Raw genomic sequence first — 23,979 nt, 5'->3', positions numbered from 1 at the left:
GGTAATATCAGCTGGAAGACAGTTCCAGGATCTGCTTACAGAGTCTTAGAATTAGTAACATTCGAAATAAACGTTCTACTAATGCTTTGTATAAACTTGTGTGCAAACGCAATACTGCATCTTTTTACTTTACTGTTATAGACTGTATTGTGGGCAGATGTAGGGGCAAATCAGGATGGCACGATTTACTTAATTTTAAGGAACATAAATGGATTATTAAGCTAGGAGCTCTATTTCCGCCTGAGCTTAATGATCAATTACAATGCACCAATGAACAGCTTTATGTGATATATATAAATGAGTGTATTTCTTGTTGTTCATGTTTTCTCACTGAAGAAGGTTATTACAGCCAAAACCGGTTTGGGGCAGGTAGTAGGGTTTATTTCCCTCTACCTTTGTCATGTAACATCTATTTGTTTTATTTGAATAAAATTGTAGATTTCCACCTTCTCTGCTGGCTTTGTCGACATTTGCATTTGTAAGTTGTTGAGCTGTTCAGCAGCCGTACGTGCATCATGCAGTCATTTGGTTTCTGAAAATTCAGTCAACTGACATAGATCCAATTATACACACACATACATACAGGAGTCTAAATGCTGATCAACCACACAAATCACAGATCCAGAGATCAGTGAATGACACTCATTGACTAATAAAAAAAATATGATCCACAAAGAATAAAAAAAAAAAAAAAAAAAAGATGTTTTTGGAGGTGGTCAACCCCCCCCCCCCCGCATATCCCACACCCCCTGGTAAATACATATACTAACTCCAAGTTCAGACTACAGTGGAAAAAGGGTTTATTCCCCAATCCCTACTGTAGCGCACTCTCTAACTTAAACAGTTGGCACTTTTCCAATAGCTGATTTTGACGCCCCTCCATGACCATACTGCCGTTCAAACATATATATATATATATATATATATATATATATATATATATATATATATAGATATATATATATATATATATATATATATATATATATATATATATATATATATATATATATATATATATATATATATATATATATATATATATATATATATATAATATATATATATATATATATATATATATATAGATTCACTTTGAATCATTGAATGTTCAGAACAAAAATGTTCTGAACATTGAGACCAGAACATCAGTGTTCAGAACATCGAAAATTCAAAATGAACCGTAAAAAAAAAAAAATCACAAACACTATGTTATGCAGGGGGGCTTCGCACCCCCCACCCCCCCTATTTTAATATTCCAACTCCAAGATTGCACTACAGTGGGGTAAGTGAAATCTCCCATTTACCGCTATATGCAGTAGTGCCAAACGGGAGATTTCCCATACCCTATGTGCAATGCCAACACTTAGATGGCAGACACACATACACAACACGCAGGGCTCCTTGCTGCCCTGCATACACACCCAACATTCCACAATCTCACTAACCTGGCATTTCCACTTTAAACCTTCGATGTTCTGAACATTGATGTTCTGGTCTCGATGATCAGAACTTCGATGTTCTGAACATTCGATGTTTTAAAGGCAACCCACATATATATATATATATATATATATATATATATATATATATATATATCTGTGTTATATCTGTGTATGGGGGTGAGTGAGTCATATGTGTGTGTGCGTGTGTGTGTGTGTGTGTGTGTGTGTGTGTGTGTGTGTGTGTGTGTGTGTGTGTGTGTGTGTGTGTGTGTGTGTGTGTGTGTGTGTGTGTGTGTGTGTGTGTGTGTGTGTACATATTTATATATATATTTATACATGCACAAGGGGCTGTGCAGTGGTGTAGCAGTTAGCATTGTTGCCTTATAGCAAGAGGTACTCCAGTTCAATTCTCAACTGGGGTGCAGAGTCTACAAGTCCTCCCTGTGTTTGTGTGCCTTTCCTCTGAGTGCTCCAGTTTCCTCTTACATTCCAAATACATGCAGTAGGTGGATTAGAGACTCTAAACTGGCCTTAGATGTGTGTGTGTGAGTGTGAGTATGTGTGGTGCACCCTCCGAGGAGGGGTTGAGCCTTGGGTTAGCAGCCTTAGCCCATAAAACCCGTAACTGCTACAGAAGCAACAAGCTCTGAAAGGTGCTCTTTGCCCAGTGTAGTATATGGTGTGTAAACAGGAAACAGAGAGAGAGAGATACATGCATACACACAAAAACACATACGAGTATGTATGCATATGTATATTAATGGCAGACCACTGATAATGGTTGTGCAAAGAAATGTATCTGGTAAAATGTGCTGATATTTGTGTATATTCACACATCATCAAACATTTATCTATACTCCTGCTGTATCATTCTTAGATCAACTTCATGTTTGCATTCTTAGATCAAATCCTGTAACTCTGGAGGCGATGCTCTATTTGCCAATTCCATTGGTAAGATATGGAACTCCCTCCCAGTATTACCACCATTACCTCCCTACCCCACTTCAAAAAAAGTCTAACCCACCATTTCCAGTCTCACTGGCTTTGCCAATGCTCATATCCAGATTAACTTCTTCCTATGAGCTTATTTCTTTTTCTCCTCTATCAAGCATTCTCCTTCTTTTGTACTCTCCGTGAACTCCTCTCTCACCCCCTTAAGTTTTTTTTCTTTCTTCTCTATTCTACCTAACACTCTTCTCACACCCTTGACATGATAACTACCTAGTATAAGTATAATTACGCTGTTGTCCGTGTCTATCTGTTTCACAATGATGTCTTGTCTATGAATGCTATCCAGCAGATAAAGTTGTTTATTTAATTACATATATGATATGCCCTTTTTCTCCAACTTTGTTTGTTACTACAATAATGTATTAATATGTATCTATGTAACTTGTATGTAATTTACTGTAAATGTGGAGCTTTTCTCCCCGGGCCTCCGCTGAAAATGGACATATATCCAGTCGGATTCTCCCGGTCAACAAATGTAAAATAAAAATAAATAAATAAATGTTTGTTGTGTCACCAATGTTACTACACTTCCATTAACTAATATTTTTTATGATACTTGAAAAAGTAATGTAAAAGTAACATATTGCATATGCACAAAACAGAAAAACAGTTGCAACCCAAAATGTTCCTAGCCCATGCAAACAACATACAAAGCTTAAGTCTTTACTTAGTTTACAAGAAAAAAAAGTAAAACAGATAAGGAAAAATAAACTATGGACTACATTTCTCATTCCATTCAGTGTAAAAAAAATATTCATACAATGTATACAGATATTACCCATAAACAACTCTTATGAATCAAAATTTTCAAATTAAATCACCACCTTACAAACTGAATGCTTTGTTTTTAAAACCAAAAAAGATACATTATAATACAATGAAAACAGCACAACTAGTAAATCAGAAAAAATGCATTACAGGCAAAAACTTGAGCCACCCATCTAAACTAACAAAGACAAGTTTTTTCTGTTTTTCATAAAATGATTTAACTTTTGCTTAAATAGAAATTATTTTCCTTCCAAAAAAAACTTATATATAGTACAAGGCACAGGCCAGATTCCAAAAGTGACCACTTACACCAAGAGCAGGCTGAGAGCAAGTCTTTTGGAATCTAGACCCTGGTGTAAGCCTATTTTCCATAGGCCTTATAAAATAATATACAATGACTGGCCATTAATATTCAAAAATGAGCACACTGACTGGTCAGAGTGTCCATTATAAATCTGGACATATACCAATGGAAAAAGGTCCGGTCACCCAGACTTTTTTCTATTAATATATGCAACAAAAAATTTACTTTTATTTCATTTTTTTAATAAGTTGACAAAATTGGAGACTAAAACAACAGAGATGGCACAGAGAAAAATAAAAGGATAATCAGGTATTTTACATAAAATTAAACAAATATACCTGATCATCTTTCATTTCCTATGTCCCATTGTCCCATCTGTCCTGTAAATTACAAGCCTTCCAGTTTGTTTGTTTATTTATTTCTTTTTTTTTAGTTTAAGAAAAAGGCAAAGGAGATATTTCCTTCTCCATTGCTTCCTCACACAGCACTGGTGTACTGCAAAAGCGTAGGAATGCAAGTCCCATACGCATGCGCAGTGCATCAGCAAAGCACCAGGATATCAAAGGAAAAGCAGAAGACCACCACGGTGCTATTATACAATGACATTATTTAAGAAACGCAAGTCATTTTTTTCTTAAATAATGTCATTGTATAATAGCAACAACTGCCTCCGTGGTGTGGTAAATTAAAGATTTACCTACGGTTGCCTTTCTTTAATCCCTAAGGCTTTACCACAGTGATGAAACCACACCAACTGTGGGTAAATCTTCAATATACCGCACCGATGTCATTGGTTTTTGCTATATGAAATCACTTACACCAAGAACAGGTCTTTAAGAATCAAAGCAGATTTACAATGAGTGCAACTCTTCTAGAATCTGGCCCATTGTCTAGCCACTCAGATGGCGTACATCTGTAGTAGTTTACCTACAAGCAGTACATCACTGAGCTGCCTTTATAGAGATACATTTTAGGAAGAAAAATGGGCTGGTTGGGAATGAGTCAAAATACAGACACCCATAAAGATGAAAAGCATAGGCTTTAAAAGATCAAAGGGGTAAATTAAGGTGCTATACATAAAAGCCAAAACTATCTCTCAGATATCAATAGGACAGACAAAGATATGTAACTGGCCATACTTTGCTTGTAAAAAAATTCAGACATGTTACCTTTATTACAGTGAAACCATATACATAATTTAATAATATCATCTGTTTATCAGTATCTATATTTATGTATCTATATATCTATACATACATATATATGTATATATATATATATATATATATATATATATATATATATATATAACGTGTATGTAAATTACATTCCTTGGAGTTGCAGTTGTGCATCAGCTTAATGTTCAGTGCTTTATATAGATTAAAATGCTATAGAAATTAATTTTATACACCTGCAATTACTCTAAGTAATTGTTGTTGTTGTTTTCTTTCGGCTTTTCCCGGTTAGGGGTCGCCACAGCAGAACTCTGGTCTGCTAATGATTGGCAGTAGATTTTCACGAATGCCGAGGTGCCATCTCGACGTTCAACCTTCAACGAAGGCATGCCCATTTACGCTTGTCTTTCGAACACCCACCCAACCGCGGGGAGAACATGCAGACTCCACACAGAAGGTGAAAATGTGTACATGTGATCTCTCTGGTTAAGTGAACCAGTTAAGAGATAACTGTTTAACTGCTGTCATTTCCTCTACTATAATACTTTTTTTTAATTATTCTTGGTGCCATTTTGTTTTGCAGTTGTCAAGCTGCCTTGAATTGTTTTAAGCATTTGCTACCTAATACATGGATTCATGAGGAAAATGGCTCCTGTCTTGCAAGTTAGAAGCTATTTTGTCTAAAGAAGCATAATCTTTCATTCTTGATTTAAAAAAAACTCTTTTAATATAGGCAGTGTAAAATATGGTTATTTTGATATTTATTAGCATTTTGTCTTTTTATTAATGGAAAAAAATACTTTTATTAATAATGTGCTTTTAACAATCCAGCAATGACTTTGCTAAATTTAACTTTTCTGAGGACAAGGTTGTGAAGAATGCTGTGTGATCTCTGTGTTCCTTTTCTTTCATTAAACAAGGGAATCTTAAAATGTTTCTTTATTCTCTAGTCTAATGATTCTCAATATTTTGAAAACAATCTTGTTTTATTATAAAACTAAAATGGATCTCTTTGTTTCTTTATCCCACGTTCACTTAAATTCTGGAATCATTTTCAGTCATACTGGTTTCTTTTATCATGCACTCTTGTCTAGTTAGTTATTTTAATTGTTTAGCTCACTCTGCTGAGTTTTAGTTGATAATAATAAAATTTCTTTTGACATACCTTAAGTGGTCCACAGCACATGTTTATACTGCTTAGTGTGTACTGACAGGGTGAATTCTGCTGCAGACTGTCTACTAATAGACTTTTATTTAATGAAAATGTCAATGTTGTTGCTTGACTGGTGAAAAATGTAAGCTATAATACCTAATACAGATTTGCTAGAAATTTACTTAAACATTAAAATTAAGTTTCAACATGCTCCACTACAATTATAAAATAAGCTATTTTCATGTCATAATTATTAATGTAAAATAAAACAACTTACATTTCTAATGATTAATCTGTAAGAACTTTTATCTTAAAAATATATTTTCAGTCTGACAAACAAAACAATAGCAAAAACTTGAAAGAAATTATGTCACATGATCAATCATATGATAATCAAAATTGACTCAATGTATTACATATCAGTCTGGACCACCATTTATGAAGCATCACTTCACCATTCTTATTCTGTGACAAGAATACTATAATTATTCACCATATTGTACAATTTTCTCCCAAAATTTAAAGTATTCCCCACCATACTGACCAAAATATCATCAAATTTACTGCTACATTCACCGATAAAGATTAATTAGTCTTCACATTTTCATCTGTGCTGTTGTTATCCGGTATAAATAAAGGTTAATATAAGAAAACAATACTCTGGCTTCCTATCCCATCACAGAACAAGAGATCATACTAAGGTAGCCAGAACAGCATTAACATGGGTTACACAGTACCAAAACAAAAACACTCATTGTCCAGTGCTGCCTTTAAAACAGCAAGGAATATTTAACATTTCTGACTGATGACACCTTTTTACTCTGCATAGCTTATATTTCCCATTAACGTTTATCCATCTGCTGACATCACATTACACCAAACCTGGTAAGCTTTAAAGTCTGAATCTTATAAGCTTTTGACTAAAATGTCATCAGAGAGGGATGTTCCCTTATTTCATTTATTTTAGCAGTTAGGCCCCTTGAATATCAGATTCATAGTAATTATTTAAGCACTGTTATGACAACGTTTTTAGGAAGAGAAAATGTTTTTGCATGCAGACAGGTTGTTTATTTTATTTATTTTTTTCAGGTCTATTCCTTATTTTCTGCTATCCTCCATTTCTCAACAGCCATCACATAGGCAGTAGCTGTGGATTTTTTGCTTAGGTCTTAATCCCTTGATGAGTGACATGAACTCTTTACATCAATGTAAAAGCATGTTATGCCTTCCACTGGTGTATGTGTGCCATCTTACAAATGCCCACGAGGGCTACTATCAGTGACTTGAAATGCCAAGTCTATGTTTTCCCACTTATAGCCATTGTTGCTGTGCAAGCCTCTACTTTCATAGCAACTGTTTGGCTAATGAGGACCACAATGTCCCTCCCTCCAGGATGTGTGAGCTGCTATAAGCCTCTCACCTTTAACCTCCCCAGCTTGAATCTCCCAGCTTCCTGAACATTTATCCAAACTCAGGTTTGCAGTCATTGTTAGTGCTGTATCATTTTGTACCCCTATAGCCAGGAGGTTGTTGATTTTATTACCTGACCAGGAAAACTTTAAACTAAAAATGCACAATGAGATGCAATGCATTCATAACCCATATTTGTATAGTTTGGGATGATATATTTATGTATTTGCCTTGTTTCTTGAAAAAATTATATCAGTTTAAGGTAAATCACTGAAGATTACAGTGAGTCAGAAATGTCAGAAAATACTGTTGATGCAAAGCATTTTATTCTGCTAACTTTTTAAGTGAAGTAGAACAATAGTTTAATTTTTTTTTCTCATTTTGGACCTTTACCCCAAAATCTGCATCTCAACCCAAAATGATTGCGTTAAGACATTGAGAGCTATGCACTGAGGTTTCAACAATAATTAATATGATTTACCAGCAAATGCAAAGTCAATAAGTAAAAAGGAAAAATGAGGACACATTGAAATCTTCTCACTATAATTATCACTCCATGCTTAAGTTGCAGGTTTAATCCAGCAATGTTTTCAGTCCCCACAGAAACAAAATACTGTAACAATGTGTTCCCAAGCAGCATACACCTTGTTTATAGCATATGTTGATCTCCCAGGCAAAGAATGTTATTTATGTCACATTGTGAGTAGTACCCAAGATCAGAAACTACCGACTTGCTAATGTCTATGGCATGTCATGCTGGTAAGGACAAATTCTTTGGCCAGGGATGGAAGATAAAAAAAAGTAGGAGTGTGTTTTCCTGATGTAGGAGTGGACAGCTTGTAAGTATATGATAAAATAAGCAGTGAGTGCTTTCTGGGCACTAAATTATATAGGAATTGTATTATAATTATTAAAAAAAAAAACATTAGGAGTTGAGATTGAATGCATGTGAAGGTGAATTGTTACTCTAAGACCTGGAAAGGTTTCTGTTCCGTCTCTGTTTCTCAAATTAAAATTCAGCTGGACTTGGTCCAAAATGTGAAAATGCTTCTTCTTTTCTTTTTAAACTGATGACCCAATGAAGCTGGAAGTAACCCCCCATTACAATTCAATCCAAAAGTATGATGTGGCGGAGGTGTCCAAGAGATAAGCTGTGCATACGTTCCATTACAGCATGACTTAAATATTTGTGTCCTGTGAAATGTATTCATAAAGCTTAAGCTTCACCTCTGACTCTCATGTATATTTTTAGTAGTGCACAATTTTATTAAAGTATTTTAGTCTATTGTAAAAAAAAAAAGAAAACACACATTTAAATATATGTTTGCCAAACTTTCTGGGAAATTGAACCTATTACTTATATATTTGTATTTCATTGTACACAGTGTTAGACTATACCACCTCAGCTTCAACAATTATGCAACATAAGTTTAGAAAGACTTATACACATCAGTTCCTCTACCATATAACCGAAACCTCCAATACAATGTTTCCTTATGCATTCCAAACAGCATCTCACAAGCCTCCAGTGCCAACATTTATAAACCATGCAGAATACCCAGTTATTTAGATTTTTCCCCTAATCCTTTGCATTTTTACAGATTTCTTTAAATTTCTGTATCTATAGCATGGAGCTGAATTTTCAGGTATGGGATGACAAAGGCACAGTAGCAAATCATCTAAGCTTTTGTTGTCTCTTAACTGATAGAGATGATACTTGCAAAACTAAAAAAAAATGGCGCTCTGAATTAAAACGACTTCCATTACCTTCTCTCAGCTGATTCTCATAATAACTTTCGGAAATCTCTTAACCTGCAATCATGTTCTAATCAAAAGTAGGCACTGACAATGATGCAGAGTATGTTAAATATAGCCGTGAAACTCATTAAAGATGTTATTCTCACTTCATGTGCCCCTTTGTGAAACAGCTAGAAAGCTACTCTCAAGACACCAGCCTACTGTTGCATATCTTCATTATACTGTAAGCCCCACTGGGGTAAATATTCTGATTTATTGACTTAACACTAATCTAGGAAGCAGATTCAGTCACAGTACCTTAAAGGGGATGACTTAGAAACTGCACACTATGGAAGTGATTAAATTCTGAAAATGCAATTTCCCTTATTCATTTTCTTGAATGTATGCATTTTTTTTTCTTCTGGCCAGATATTAAAAGTAAGTTAAGTTTAGCCTTTTCTCAGTTTCCATTTACATTCATATTTTTCATTTAGCTGCTCATAACAGTCAGAAATAAACAATTGCTTATAATTTCGCATCGTGGTTAAGAAAAAACAGCAAAATAAATAAATAAAATAAAAGATAATTTAAAACTAAAAGGTCACTTACCATGCAACACCTGTTAACAATGTCAGTGAACTTTCAAAAGTGGATGGATTAAGTTTAGTCAAGTACAATCAGGTTGGTAGACAGTTTCATGTCTCTGCAGCATTCAGTATTCTGATATTAAGATTAATTCCCTTTCCAAAAATACCAGCCTTTTGCTTTTCCTAAGTATTTGCATTATTGTTATTCTAACTCTTATCATCTAATCTTCAGTATGGCTGCTGGACTGCAATGTCATCATATATTAATTCATCAAAATGGTTTCACTAAAGCCAATACTTAATGAAAACATATTTCACTAAAAATCTAATTTCCATATAACACTTTCCTGAATGTGTGTGCGTGTGTGTGTGTGTGTGTGTGTGTGTGTGTGTGTGTGTGTGTGTGTGTGTGTGTGTGTGTTGGGGGCATACCTCTCAACTGTCCAGATATTTGCATAATGTCCAGATTTTTGCTCATATGTTGGTCCATTTTTCATAAAAGTTGTGTCTCTCTAGCAATGATTGAAGACTGAAGTCAGAAAATAAAGACAGACATGTGAGTTTCAGACTTCACATCCTTCAGAAAATTCATGCTAATGCAAAAACTGTTATTCTGTCTACTTTCTACATTTGTAAGAGCAATATTTAAAAATTGTTCCCCCGTTATTTATGGCTTTGTCCAGATTTCTTGCTCAAAGAGGTTGAGAAGTATGGTGTATGTGTGTGGGCGGGGGGGGGGGGGCAAACTTCACAACCTCCACCAAATACTGCATAACAATAGAGTATGTCCATCAGACCTCCATTCCTGGGTATAATTACCTTGGTTAAGTTTACATTCTTTGTAAGGTATATTTCTTCATAGAGGGTGTAGGCCGAGGTTCTAGAATCTGTACTCACTGAATACATTTGTTGCACATTACAGCCTAGCTGCCTGAATACAGTTGCTCCCGTGAATATTTTGCCAAGCTAGACTATTTAAAACAAGGATGATCACATATCTTTAATACAAGATATCCTGATGCTTATCAATCTAATTCAATGAATTGTATTCAAATAACTATATTCAAAACACTAGAAAAATCTGTCTGAGTTTTATTTTTTTCTCATCTGATATGTATCTGAGCACTCCTTTACTGTTCCATTAAATCCAAAGATGTTGAATTTTTAATATTTCGTTATTTTACTTCAATAAATTAAATAAATAATGCAGAAAAAAAACAATTTCTTAAATCTATTCATTTTAAGTTTATGCATCTTAAAATTTGAAACACATAATTAAAGCATGGCTGTTTTGTATTATTTTAAGTTTAAGCAAATGAGGTTAAAGAACACGTGGAAAACAGTTTGAAAAGCATAGTTCTGAATGTGGGTTCCATTCCATTGATCTCCCACTGTATTTTCAATCCCTTCCAATTATATAAAAATTATTATATTTTATTAAATACAAAAGTCAAACAACTTCAAAAAAGCACTAAATAAGGCTATGTGTAATTTAGTTACATTGAGGTATATTTAACCCAGAATGTTGTCAGGGACAGATCCAGAGAGAAGGGCAGCTGACAGTTAAAATGCTAAGATTTATGCTTACCACATGTTTGCTTTTTGAGCTCTAAGCATATAAAATTGAGTTTTTTAATCAGCTCATAAAAACATTTATCTTCATCTTTAGTCACAGAGAATCTGTTTTAATCAAGTATAAAACAAAATTAATTTCAAAGTTTTCAGTCGACTGCCCTCTCTTTTGTCACTTTAGTGTAGCGTTTATTGGAAACTCTGCATCATAAACACCAATGTCATGTCCTGCTTAGTCAGAAATGCCTTGAAATCATAACACTGAATCTCAGTTATGACTTTTCAGTACTCCCATTTTTAGCTGGCAATCTGCATATGTTCACAACCTGAAGAACCAAATGCTAGTATACAGAGGCTGTAATATTTCTGTTAGAGCCAAGTACTGAGGTCTGCAGCTATAATGCTGTTCATCCTGCTTCTAAAACAAAGTTAAAAACAACACATTTGTTGAAGTTTAGCTACAGAACCAAAAGAGATATCTACATCAAAGAATGTCATGCATATGCAATACCCCCCTCAAAACACACATAACATATGCATGTGCAAACTAAGTCATTCACATATATGTTTGTGTTGTTTTACACATTACATATGTGTGTATGTGTGTGTGTGTGTGTGTGTGTGTATAAATATTTCTTAACATCTTTTCTGAATATGTAAGAATGTAAAACACATCTGCTTGTGTTGTATATGTAGTCTTGTATCCATATGAACTTAGATGCTTGGTCAGAGATTTATCTTTGGTATGAAGTTCCACTGGGGCAAAAGTTTTAAAGTTTAGTACTGTGAATGCTTCCCCGTTTATTTGTGTGCATTTGTGTAAATGTTTATGCCTGTGTGTCTATGTGTCTGTGACATTGTGAGTGTGTGTTTGTCTGTGTACATTTGCAAATGAAAATATAAGTAGGTTTTTACCAACATGTAAAATGCACACACACACACACACACACACACACACACACACACACACACACACACACACACATGCACACACATGCACACACATGCACACACACTACATCTGACATCATTCTGATGTTTCTTTCAGTGGCCACATACAATTTAGTCACAAAGGTTATATTAAATTCAACTTTCTTCTCGTCAATGCTAAGATTCAAATACATTTGTGTTTGTGAAGATTCACAAAGGGGTATCTGTTTTTTTTTTTGTATCTTGCGATAAACAGATAATCTATTAATGTCGTCCTGCATATAAACCATCATTAGCAGACAAAAATAGACAAACTGTAAAGTTTACAAACTAAGTTAATTTCCCAAATAAACAAAGTGTTTGAATTAGCATTTTTGGGCTTACTCAATGCAAAACAAAAGAAAGGTATGTAGTGCAGTCAAAGTGCTTAATACATCTGAAATATATTCTAAGGTACGTCTTCCTGCAAAGAAAGTATACATTTCATGAGCTGGGTATTGAAAAAGGAATGTACAAGTAGCACCTGACTACGTTACAACAATATTTGCCATCTGTGCCACACTACAGCAATAAATTAGCAATGGACTAGTAAGGAAACTAAACATATCACTTACATTACAGTAAAATGTATTGTCTAAGAAAATAAAAAAAATAATTTATTAAATAGCTATTGTGTATATAAAGGATACTCAAATGACTGCAAATTCATCATAGTAAAACATCTCAGCATCTATTCAAGGCTTGGAAAACAAACATAGGGTTGAGACTGGGTATGCACTTCTGTTTGTCTACATGTGCATGACCTTCTTTCCCTTCTTAAGAAAACTTTATAGTGAACGGCATTTGGAAAGGTCAGAAGAAACGGTAAAGAGTAATGTATATGATGCGTTGCTGTGCATTTTATATCAGTCTACAGAGTGAGAGAATACTGTATCGTTCCTAGAAGTCCAGATTACCTTAAAAAACAGGTATCTTTGTATTTACAGCTTTTGGACATGCAAATAAGCAATGAGAAACCAGTGCAACAGCAAGCAATAAGCATGCAGCAAGTTTTAAAATGGAACACGTGATTATTTAGCGTGCAGACTAACTCAGAAGCTGAGGTGCAGCCAGGAAAGCTTACATATCCGCGCACACATACACACACAGTTGCACACAAAAAAATCTCTTGAACCTTATTCTGAGTGCTATGTGCTAAAGAATAATAGTGCACGCCGGACATTAGCTGCTAATTAGTAACCATGCACACGCTTCCCGACCCTGCCTGACTAGGTGACACACAAGATAACGTGGAGGTCTGCTTTCAGACTATTATTTTATTTCTAATCGAATCATTCCATTGTGATTGTTAAATATTTTTAAGGAATCTACAAGCATTGACTAAGCTGTGCCGACTTGCAAAAGTGAATAAAACACCATTTGTTTTACTATACATATATAAATACACACACGCTAGGCAAGCACATGAGGAAATTCTCATATTAGCTGTAAGCTCTGTCATGTAGTGTTTACAAAATAAAATCTCGTAGCGGAAATGCTACAGGAGTTATTTTGCTAGTACATTGAATCTAAAAGCATGATACTTTCGGCAACAAGATGACAGTACTGAAAAAAAGCATTCTTTTGTAGGTACCACTCTTAGAACATAAGCACACACATTCCAGTCCACACCATGGATGCATACAATATCATTCACAACACACAAGTGTTTGTTCATTTAGAACCCGCCTATTCAGTGCCTGCCTGCTCTTCGTTAAGACAGTTTGGTTTCAGATGTGTACAATTGCTAAAACAAGGGGCTTAAACCAGAACACACACCAAGAGCTGAACTTGAGGGGGATGCTACAAAGTTTAACGACTTGCAGCTGCATATGTCACCCGATAACTTAAAAAACACACACAGATCTCGGCGTTAAAGGCTTCCTCTTGTGACAGCGATGCACAAAGTAAAGGCTCAAGATATAGTGCTGAAAAAGCGGACAGTGACACTCTGCAAAACCCAATGCCATGCATGAACACAAATAACTATTTCAGAACACTTTCTGCTGGACAGCGTCCTGCATGTGCTGCTGAGTGGAGTAGGGGTGCAGAGAACTGAATTGTGTGTGGCACATAATGGACATTTTGGCCAAAACGTAATGCAAATGCATAGTTATAAAAGAGTAAGGTATATGAGAATGAAAATCAAGAACGTTTTGGTGATTCCTTTACTGTAATAGATACTATGGAAATCTGATTTCCCCGCTTATACTATCCTAGCCTACTACTAATAAAAGTCTTCTGTATTATAATAAAGGTCCCTGATGCCAGATGAGCACCTTAGCGCTGGTACTGCAATGTCTGCTTACCCAAGGTGAAGTATGGTAGTTCCGTGTTCTCCAGGTCGTCCAGTACGGCTACATGTCCCGGCAGGTCATTTCTTACTAAAAGAAGAAGTCGGGACTCTGCCGCTGTTCCTCCTCCAGAAGCTGTCGCCGAGGATCCACTTCCAGCAGCAGCAGCAGCTGCACCTCCACCACCGCCAAAATTGATCTCATTCTCCCTTAGCACCGGCAGTGTAGATACAGTGACTGTTTTTACTTTGCAGGGACTGTCCTCCCGTGAGAATTCGGCTCTGGCCCGGTGGAGGAAAGACGAGAGGACGAGGGTTGTGAAAAGAAAGAAGAACACCATAAACCGAGAAATGCCTTTGGCAGCGAGGCTGGAGATAATTCTTGTTACCACAGCCATGCCTTGCGTTGGCCGAACTGGATATAAGCGTTACCCTCTGGTATTCTCGTTGTCTTTGGTCCTCCAGCTGGCAGACTGGAGGTGCGCTGCGCGCGCTCTTACACTCCCTCACGCTCCTTATTTTTTTTTTTGGCTCGTGCCCGTCTACTGCTTGCCTTTCTGGCTGCCCGAGGACGCGCGTGCCTTACAGACGTTCCATTGTGCTTTGTGTAAGGCAGCTAGTGCATAAACGCGTGTATGTCCAGGAGGCGGCACTGCAGGTGAATGGAGAAATCACACCAAAAGACCTTCGGGAAAGGTGAATTCACAGGGAACGAGCTAGCAGAGGGAGTTAAAAAAGACCTGCTTGGCTAGAAGAGGGGCGGAACTTGTTTTAGAACTGTTACATCCCCTAAATTTACTACAAGCTCCATGCTTCAGATAATGGCAAGGTCCGGAACATGATTAATTTACATCTGTATTCGCTGGAAGTTTCCAACTGAAGAACTTTGCATTAATACGTCTGCCTTCTTTACCCTGAAAGCATATCCCTTAACTGTCCTTGATGTAACAGAACGTCGTTTGTTTCTAATACAATTTGCTGTTTTCTGGGAAATTGTTAAGAACTCCAGTTATTAAACAATTACAAACATTTTTCTGAATATTGGTATTGTTTTATAAATGAATAACAAAAAGTACCACAACAAAATGTAAGGGAATTGCATAAATACATAAAAACAAATATTGTGTGAAAAAAAGTAACATCAACTATTTACAAGGTGTCTACTTATATAATTGATTAAAAATTCAAATATTTTACAAAATTGTATTTCACTACTGATTATTTAAAGTCTGTTTATTTAACAGATGCTTGCGTTTCGTCTACAAAGTATAAGAAGTGGTCTTTCTAGTAGTTATTTCCTTAATTGACAGTATCTCCAGGTGGCAATTTTCAATTGCAACATTGAGAAATTCTTTAATTGATTGAATTGTTTCATTTTTCCAATTTGTGATGATCACTTTCCTTGCAATTGATAAAAGACTCCAAAGAAGAGGGTAATTTGTTTTCATAACACATACAGGAATTGGGACAATTGCAAACATTTGAGTTTTAGGCTTTGTTTTATTCAGAAAATGCAAGGTAAAGCAAAACATGTTATTCTAACCACTTTCAAAATATGTAAGAGCACCATTTAAAATTTGCCCTTGTTTTTGAGTACCACCTCCTCTATCCTTATTTTGGCCTTGTTCCTGATCATACCTCTTAACCTCTTACTGCAAGAAATCTGGACAAAGACTGACAACATGGGGAGACAAAGGCCCAAAACTAGGGACATATTTTAAATATTGCTGTTATAAACTTTGAAAGTTGCTACAGTAACATGCTTTGTGTCAACATATGTTTTCTGAAGGACGTGAAGTCTGAAACTCAAATGTATGTCATTATTTAGGGAGATCAGTCCCAAGAGCATAGAAGTGATTTGTCAGAAAACCACAAATTTTATGAGGAATAGCCCAAGAATATGAGGCAAAAATCTGGACATTCTGCAAAGATCTGTACATTTGAGAGGCATGGTCATGATTCTTGAGCTAAGAGGCTGAGAAATATTATTGCTGAAAAAAACACATACTACATTTTCCTCTATATTCATTTGATGACCGTTTTTATGATCTCAGCAGAGGTAGGACATCTGTGCTCACAACTTTAAAGCATAGCTTTAAAGCCATTGATTTTCACAGAATCTTCTTGATTTTTCCCTTATATTTTATGTATGCTCCTCATACAAATTTTTGTTTTGTTTTTTGACATATCATTGAGGATTGCAGTCAATAAATAATAAAGACATTTGTGCATCAGACTTCATTCATATCCTTCAGAAATTGCGCACCAGTACATTTATTACTCTTTTTAAGTGTACAGAAAAAATGCTTAAAATATGTCCCTGATTTGGGGCCTTTGCCTCCATTTATTTTTTCACTTTCTCCCTGATTCTTGAGCTTAATGGTTGAGAGATATGCTTTAAGGGGAAATTGATAACTACATAATACAATGCACAAGGAAAAGAATGACAGAATAGATAATGTCCAATCTTGTAATGTGTTGCATTTTTGTATCAGGAAACAAACTTTGACATCAAGGAGAAATTCTCAGGTTTGTAAAAATGCACATGATGGGACAAAATGATAGAAAGCAAACAGGTTCTACATATTATTTTACTGGTGACAAATTCTACCAAAACTCAGACGGGCAGCCATAATGTAAATATGCAAGTATATTCCATTGAAAAATTTGACAGCATTTGCATGCGCCTGTGCTGAACTGATTAATTCACCTAAGACTAAAATACTAATATAATATTAGTGCCACCCTTCAAAAAAAAAAAAAAACAGTTTTAACTCATTTGAAGTAATATAGTGTGGTGCTAGCATTATTACCATTTCCAAGATTGGCCAACTGTGTCAAAAATCCTATGCTGCAAAGTCAACATCTCAAAACTAAACACCATTATGAGAAACAATCTAAATGTTGCTTTAAAAAAAGTCTGTGTCACACTGAAAATATTTGCGAGCCAATCAATGTAAACCTTTTAAAGCAAATATCTACTTTAAATTTATGTACTAGAATCCTTTTCAACATTTGAAAAGAAAGTCAGATTAAACAGCATATTTTTTAAGTGCAGCATCCAAAATAGTATACAAATTACATAAAGAAGAATACCAATTTCTATGGTTAGATTCCAAAATTTAAAGGAAAAATAATAAATTGCATAATATTTAACTAAAAAACACATTACATAGGAGGGGACAATTCAAAATAACTTATTAAATATATATCTTGTCAATTCTATTCCAAGTATTTAAAATGTTTTAATTTCATTTGTACACTTATTAGCAGTATGAATAAATGCTTTATTGTAATTTTCTTATTATTTATCTACATGAATGTTATATAAAATTATTCTAATGCAGAATGTTATACTTCAAGATATAGTTTATAAGATACTGCTTTCAAAAATACACAGACTTGATGCCAGCTGAACTCGTATATTATGGATTTCAATTATTTTTTATTTTCATGTGCAAGAATCTTCTTACTAATTATTTTTTATTTTCATATTCAAGAATCTCGTTACTAATCTTCAAACACTGTGAAACCAAAGTCTATATAAATTAGTAACTGTAGTTTTTTTTTATAAACATCATACTTTACATTATAAATAGAGATATATATTCCTTTAAAACAGTGATATACACATAATGAAAAATCATAAAATGGGTATAAAATATTTTTTCCCATGAAATTTTTCATGAAAAGATTATTTCATAATTTGCCCGGTTTCAGAAATATGACATATATCTCTTCCAAATGTAAGAATAACAATAGTAATGACTGACTTAGTAATCATCAACGATCTACAAGAGGAAATGGATAATGAAACTCAGAACTAAACAAATGTTACATTTTATTTTGGCATTCATCTAGGACATAAGCTATATTAATGGTATCTTACATGAAATGTGAACAGATTCTATCATCCTATAGGTGTGAAATGCAAGCAAGAAAGCTTAAAGTTGAATTTATGTTATTAACTAAACCAACAAAAGGTATACTAAAACTGAAGATGTGATTACAATTTTCTATAATATGTTTCACACATTTGCAAAATGTGAACACTTAGTTATTGACCTAAAGAATTTGGAGAATAACTACACAATCAAAAATGTCCATGTTGTACAAAAATAGTTTTGAAGAACCTTTAACTCAGGTCAAATCATATATGATAATATAATGTTTAAAAATAAATTCCTCTTCTTCCTGATGGTGATATTTATAATCTTTATATAATATCCATGTTACATATTAAAAAGTATGTTTTTAGTATTTCTCTATATTTGAGATACCATCATAGTTAATGCATTAGTGAACCAAGCAAAAGTATATTGATCCCAAAAAGGAAACTGTTCTGATCCAAGAACATAGACATACAATTTCAATAACCATTGTCATTCAAATCTACTTCAGTTTAGCACAATAATAAAATTAGTTTTACCTTTATTTTATCCCTGTCTTATGTAGGATTTTCTGTTGGAAGACAAAGTCAGAGTAAATCCATTTCTTGTGAATTAATAGACATTTTCTTCATCTTTGGTTTTGCAATTGGTTTGTACAATGCTGTTTGTCGGATATATTCATCATTTTAGAAAGTGTAATTCTTTGAAAGATTCAATAACAATGTTAAAGTATTATATGCTAAATCATCTATATTAGTATTTCTAAGTGGATTACTCTATGGTCAAACAAATTTAAAATCTAGTAATGCACAGGACTGCCATTTATATCTATATTTTAAATCTCTTTTTTTTTCTATAGCTTATAAATAACACTTAAATTCAAATTGTATTCATTTTCAATGCAGTTTGCATTCTTTCAATAATGCTGATCCTAATTATTACTATTATACCTTGCCTTGTTTTTGTTTTTTTAGGATTCAATGATAATATCTATCTATCTTATATATGGAAAAAAAAACACTGATAACTATTTCCTCTAATTATTCTTAAAGCATACAGTCTGCTTAGATGTTCCAGGGGTGCAATTCTTTGAAGGTATTTATTCATTCATTTATTTGATTTAATTTTAGCATGGTTCTACTTTACACTCAATGTGTATAGTGCAATATTTTGTGCAGACATGCTGTCTTTGACTCTATCCATTATACATATTGGTACTAGAGAAGACTAATATGCTTACAAACTGCAGAGGTTTTTGTTAGACAGTGTTTACAACGTGCACATTTGTATGACTTCTCCCTGATTTAACCCAAAAACTAGCAATTATTAAAGATGGGTAAAGTGTTTTCTGAATATTTCTTTGTCTTCTCCTTTTCAATAGAATTTGCCATGACTGAAAGCAGAGCTACAGTAGCTTGTCAGGAGATAACTTACCTTTTTCTTTTTTTTCTTTTTTTTTCTTTTTTTACTTCCAAATCTTCTGATACAAATTAATACAAATATGTTTCACTGCTGAAAGTTGACTTATGCTGTATATGAACTGCAGCAGTAGCAATTGTAGATGTGTGGTCAATAACAGAATAATGTTAAAACTAAGGCAATCCCGGGATTTAATAAACTCTGTGTAGGCTTTGTGCAAAGCCTACATGGAGTTTACATGTGTGCTCTGTAGTGTGCAATGTATATTCATGCCGCGCATCATGTTTAAATGAGGTTTCGAGGCTGGCAACAATGTTACCAGTCAGGAAACCAGGTAAGCAAACATGGATAGCACACCCATTGAATCTGGAGTACTGATGGTCTGCCATTTTCCAAGGAATGTCACAATGATCATCAGGGCTTCACAGATAGCTATCCATCTCTTAGTGCAAGACATCTGGATAAAGGCCAACAAAATGTGGGGAAAATAACCTAGAAATAGAGACATATTTAACATATATGCCCTATGGAAATGTACTAGAGTTACCAGGGGTTTGTATTAAGATAAATGTCCTGAAGTATTTCAAGAATGAAACTCAAACACACCTCTCAACCTCTTAAAGGAAGAAATCCGGGTAAGCCATATATAATGTGGGACAACGGCTCAACAATAGGGACATTTTAGAAATATTACTCTTACAAACTTATAAACTTGGTAGAATAATAGGTTTTACATTAGCATGAATTTTCTAAAGAGCATGAAGTTTGAAACTCATGCCTGTCATTATTTTCTGACTTCAATCCACAATGACATACCAATGATTTGCCAAAATACCAAAATGTTATGAGGAAAAGATCAAAAATATGAGACAAAAATATGGACATGCTGTAAAAATATGGACATTTGAGAGGTATGAGCTCAAATGTATTTAATATTGAGTCACATTAGTCCTGAGATCATCCTAGTGATATGGCAGAAATCCACAAATTTGATAAGGAACACATCAGGATATCCTGTGAATATTTGGACAGTTGCGAGGTAAGATACTGAAGTATATGGTCCAAACACAGTACAGGACTGTGTATCTACAGTGGAAAGTATTTTCATATCTCATTCCTGCCATTCTGTACTGAAGTTGTGTAAATTATCTGTAACAGTACATGGACTGCCACGCAAAATAACCACTCAGGAGAAGTGTGTGTATTGAATTGGGACACATGATTGAAATGTAGGAATGCACACAGAGAAAGAGGACAGGTGAAATAACCTAATGTACATTAGATGAGGGCATGTAAATGGAAGATGATTGTAGCAGCAACATCAATCTTGTATCTGTATAGTACAGTAGGGACTGCACAGTGCAAATATGTATTATCTTACTGTCACACAAGGTGATATTACAATGGGGAATATGTTTGTGTGAGATAAGCATCCTTACATGAATAATGCAGACTATCAGGGATATGACATACATATCAGGGATATGACATACAATTGGGGTAGGGTGCATATTGTGAAGCTGTGTAAACTGATTTGCCTGAATATGAGTGTAATCTCGGCAGAGGTCTCCAGCAAGTGGGACACAGGTAAAGGCTCATGGATAACATTTAAAGTAGCAACCCAAATCATGGACAATATCAGAATAATACCACCAGTAATTCCATGCATCTGACATAACATGTGTGATGCAGAGTGATAAGACATGATTCTGCACAGACACAATTGTACAACTATTATGATACATCCATACTCTATGATGGTAATCATGTACACTGTCCTGGCACTATAACATCTGCTGGAGGTGTTAGCAGGGACACTGCTATATCTCTATGCAACATTATGAGTAATGCAGGCTAGTTGACTAGTGTGCATGGCAAATATATATATATATATATATATATATATATATATATATATATATATGTATATGGCACAATTCACATTGTCACAAATGATATCCATGCCATTAATGTTGACAAACACATATGCGTGTAATGTGTGCATCACCAGAACAGGTAGTAGACATGCATCTGGTGTAACAACTTGATTGGTGATCCACACCCTCAGACAGTCATGTTTATGCCAAAAAGAATAGCTAGGTATGGACAATAAGCTATGTGACAGATGACTCTGACAAAAGTGTTACACTTCAGTTAAATATCAGTGGAAGATGTGTAAAGAGGTACATGAAGAAGAGCACATTGTATTCAGTTATTGGTGTGATGAAGACTGGGAACTATGAGAATATTATGGCCTCTGATGTGGATTTGCTTCACATACACACTATTTGTGTTATATACAAGGGAGTGGTCATCACTGTGACCACATGAAAGTGGAAGTTCCACTTACCATCTACCCCAGGACACAGGTTACATACCTATTGGTCTGATTATAGGGTGTGATGTCCACATTATACTTAAGTTGTTTGTTTTCCTGATGTAACAAATCCCCCTTGTTTTCTTGTCATTGCAGGTGTACTCATGGCTGTGGCAGCAATCTTTGGTATTTGTTGATACTGCTTGTATTATACTAATATCACAGGTGGAGCCAATAATTGCCTACAATGTGTAGTCCTTCAGGCAGCTGTTTGGACACAGGATGTCATTTGTGATGCCCATCTTTTAACTAATGGAAAGGAAAGGGCTTAGCAGACAGTCCCAATGTATAGAACTGATCACTGCACCAGAGATATAAGTCACTTCACACATTTCACTGTAGTGAGATGCCATGTATTTGATACACTGATCTACCCACTTGGTGATATAGCTGTTTATGACCACATCTGACATTGGTGATTGAATACCTCAGTGTGGATTTGTGTCAAATGCCTTGACCTGGTCAAGTTACACAAGATAACAGTATTGACATCATGCATGTGCCTTGATGACTTCTTTGAGGACATCTACCAGATGTAACAGACATGATGTAGCATTAACAAGTCACACGGGTCTGTTGCATGCAGCCAGGATATTACTAGTGTCCATGTAGAAAAGGTCCATGATGACATATTGGTCTACCTCACAGTTGAGGATAGTCAGAACGTGTCTATGCATGCATGCATCATGTGCTCCTCCCAACTCAGATATATGCATGTTGATGTAGACCCTTTTAAGGGAACATAGCTAATGTGGAGGATGTGTTGAGATGTGTATTTAACCACATCAGGAATGTGTATGTGCTCAGTCACACAATAGGTGTTCTTTGTTGTTGACACAGCCCATTGATTCTATGTGATAGGCCTGGATTAAGGTAAGATAGTGCATACTGCCCATCATGATCTGACCTAGGGTTCTGACACAATGCCTCAGGGAGGTATCATTGTGAAACTCTCCCAGCTGGGGATTAATCCTTACATCACTAGATGGGCAACAAATTGGCTCACCAACAGAACACATACTGTGAAATTTGTTGAAAAAAAACTTAAGCTGTAGAGCTGTCACCATTGGTATACCCCAGGGATCTGTGATTAGTCCTTTACTGTTTGTCTCTATTTCTCAACAGTTCAGGCTAAAGTATATTGCCTTTGGTTTAGCAAGCTTGCTGATTCTTGCATATTGGGTACAATCATTGAGTCCACCAATATTGATAATATACTAAAGGAGGAGCTAAAAGACAAATGATTGGTGACAAAAAACACACAATCTAGAAATAAATGCAGAGATGTGTCTTTGTGTTGTCCTTCTGAAAAGTAGAATTCCATGACAATTACAGCACTGACACCAGTCTTGTGATGCAAGCACTAGGAACACATGTAGAGAAGACTCTGAGCTTAGACCACCAAGTGTCCACACTGGTATTGAAAGCCTATGTTGTGCACATCATAAGTCGTGCTATCATATTCAGATCATATGATTGTACGGTAGCACTGTACTCGAACCTCAGCAGAACACTAATAGAGTATAATGCTCTCCTTTGCATGTACTTCACCAGACACACCCAGCAACTGGAGAGACCACAGGCATTTCTCATCAAGAAAACACAGGGTCTACAAACCATGCCATGATATATGTGGATAGACTAAAAGCCATGTCACTGTAATCTGTATCATATAGGATGATGTGATTTCAGCCTGCCCTCCAGTCCTAAGTACATAGGCTAGAGAACTCAGTACTTTACTCAGGCACCATGGCACAAGTCTGACTTATACAAGACTGGAAGTCAGCTTATAGTGGATGGCATCAGCAGGCCATGTTGGAAAGTAAAAAGTAAGAAATGCACCAAGATAACACACAACAAAACGTTATC

General features: G+C 35.1%; 1 protein-coding gene across 3 annotated transcripts in view; it reads right to left on the bottom strand.

The window, feature by feature from the left end:
- ASTN2 (astrotactin 2) overlaps window positions 1–15,435 on the bottom strand; it is a 7,150,955-nt gene extending 7,135,520 nt beyond the window's left edge. The window contains exon 1 of one of the 3 annotated variants that reach the window (XM_044057934.1): window positions 14,441–15,435. In XM_044057934.1, the coding sequence (XP_043913869.1) occupies window positions 14,441–14,822 (382 nt within the window). In that variant the 5' untranslated portion in view covers window positions 14,823–15,435. The remainder of the gene's footprint in view (window positions 1–14,440) is intronic. The other 2 variants (XM_044057931.1, XM_044057932.1) reach the window with 2 other exon arrangements.
- Between the last annotated feature and the right edge of the window lie 8,544 nt (window positions 15,436–23,979).

This window comes from Protopterus annectens, chromosome 16.part0, assembly GCF_019279795.1.
Source record: "Protopterus annectens isolate FY-2018-M chromosome 16.part0, PAN1.0, whole genome shotgun sequence".
Taxonomy (NCBI): domain Eukaryota; kingdom Metazoa; phylum Chordata; order Ceratodontiformes; family Protopteridae; genus Protopterus; species Protopterus annectens.
The sequence above is the reverse complement of the archived record's forward strand: the minus strand, read 5'-3'. Positions and strand labels throughout refer to the sequence as shown.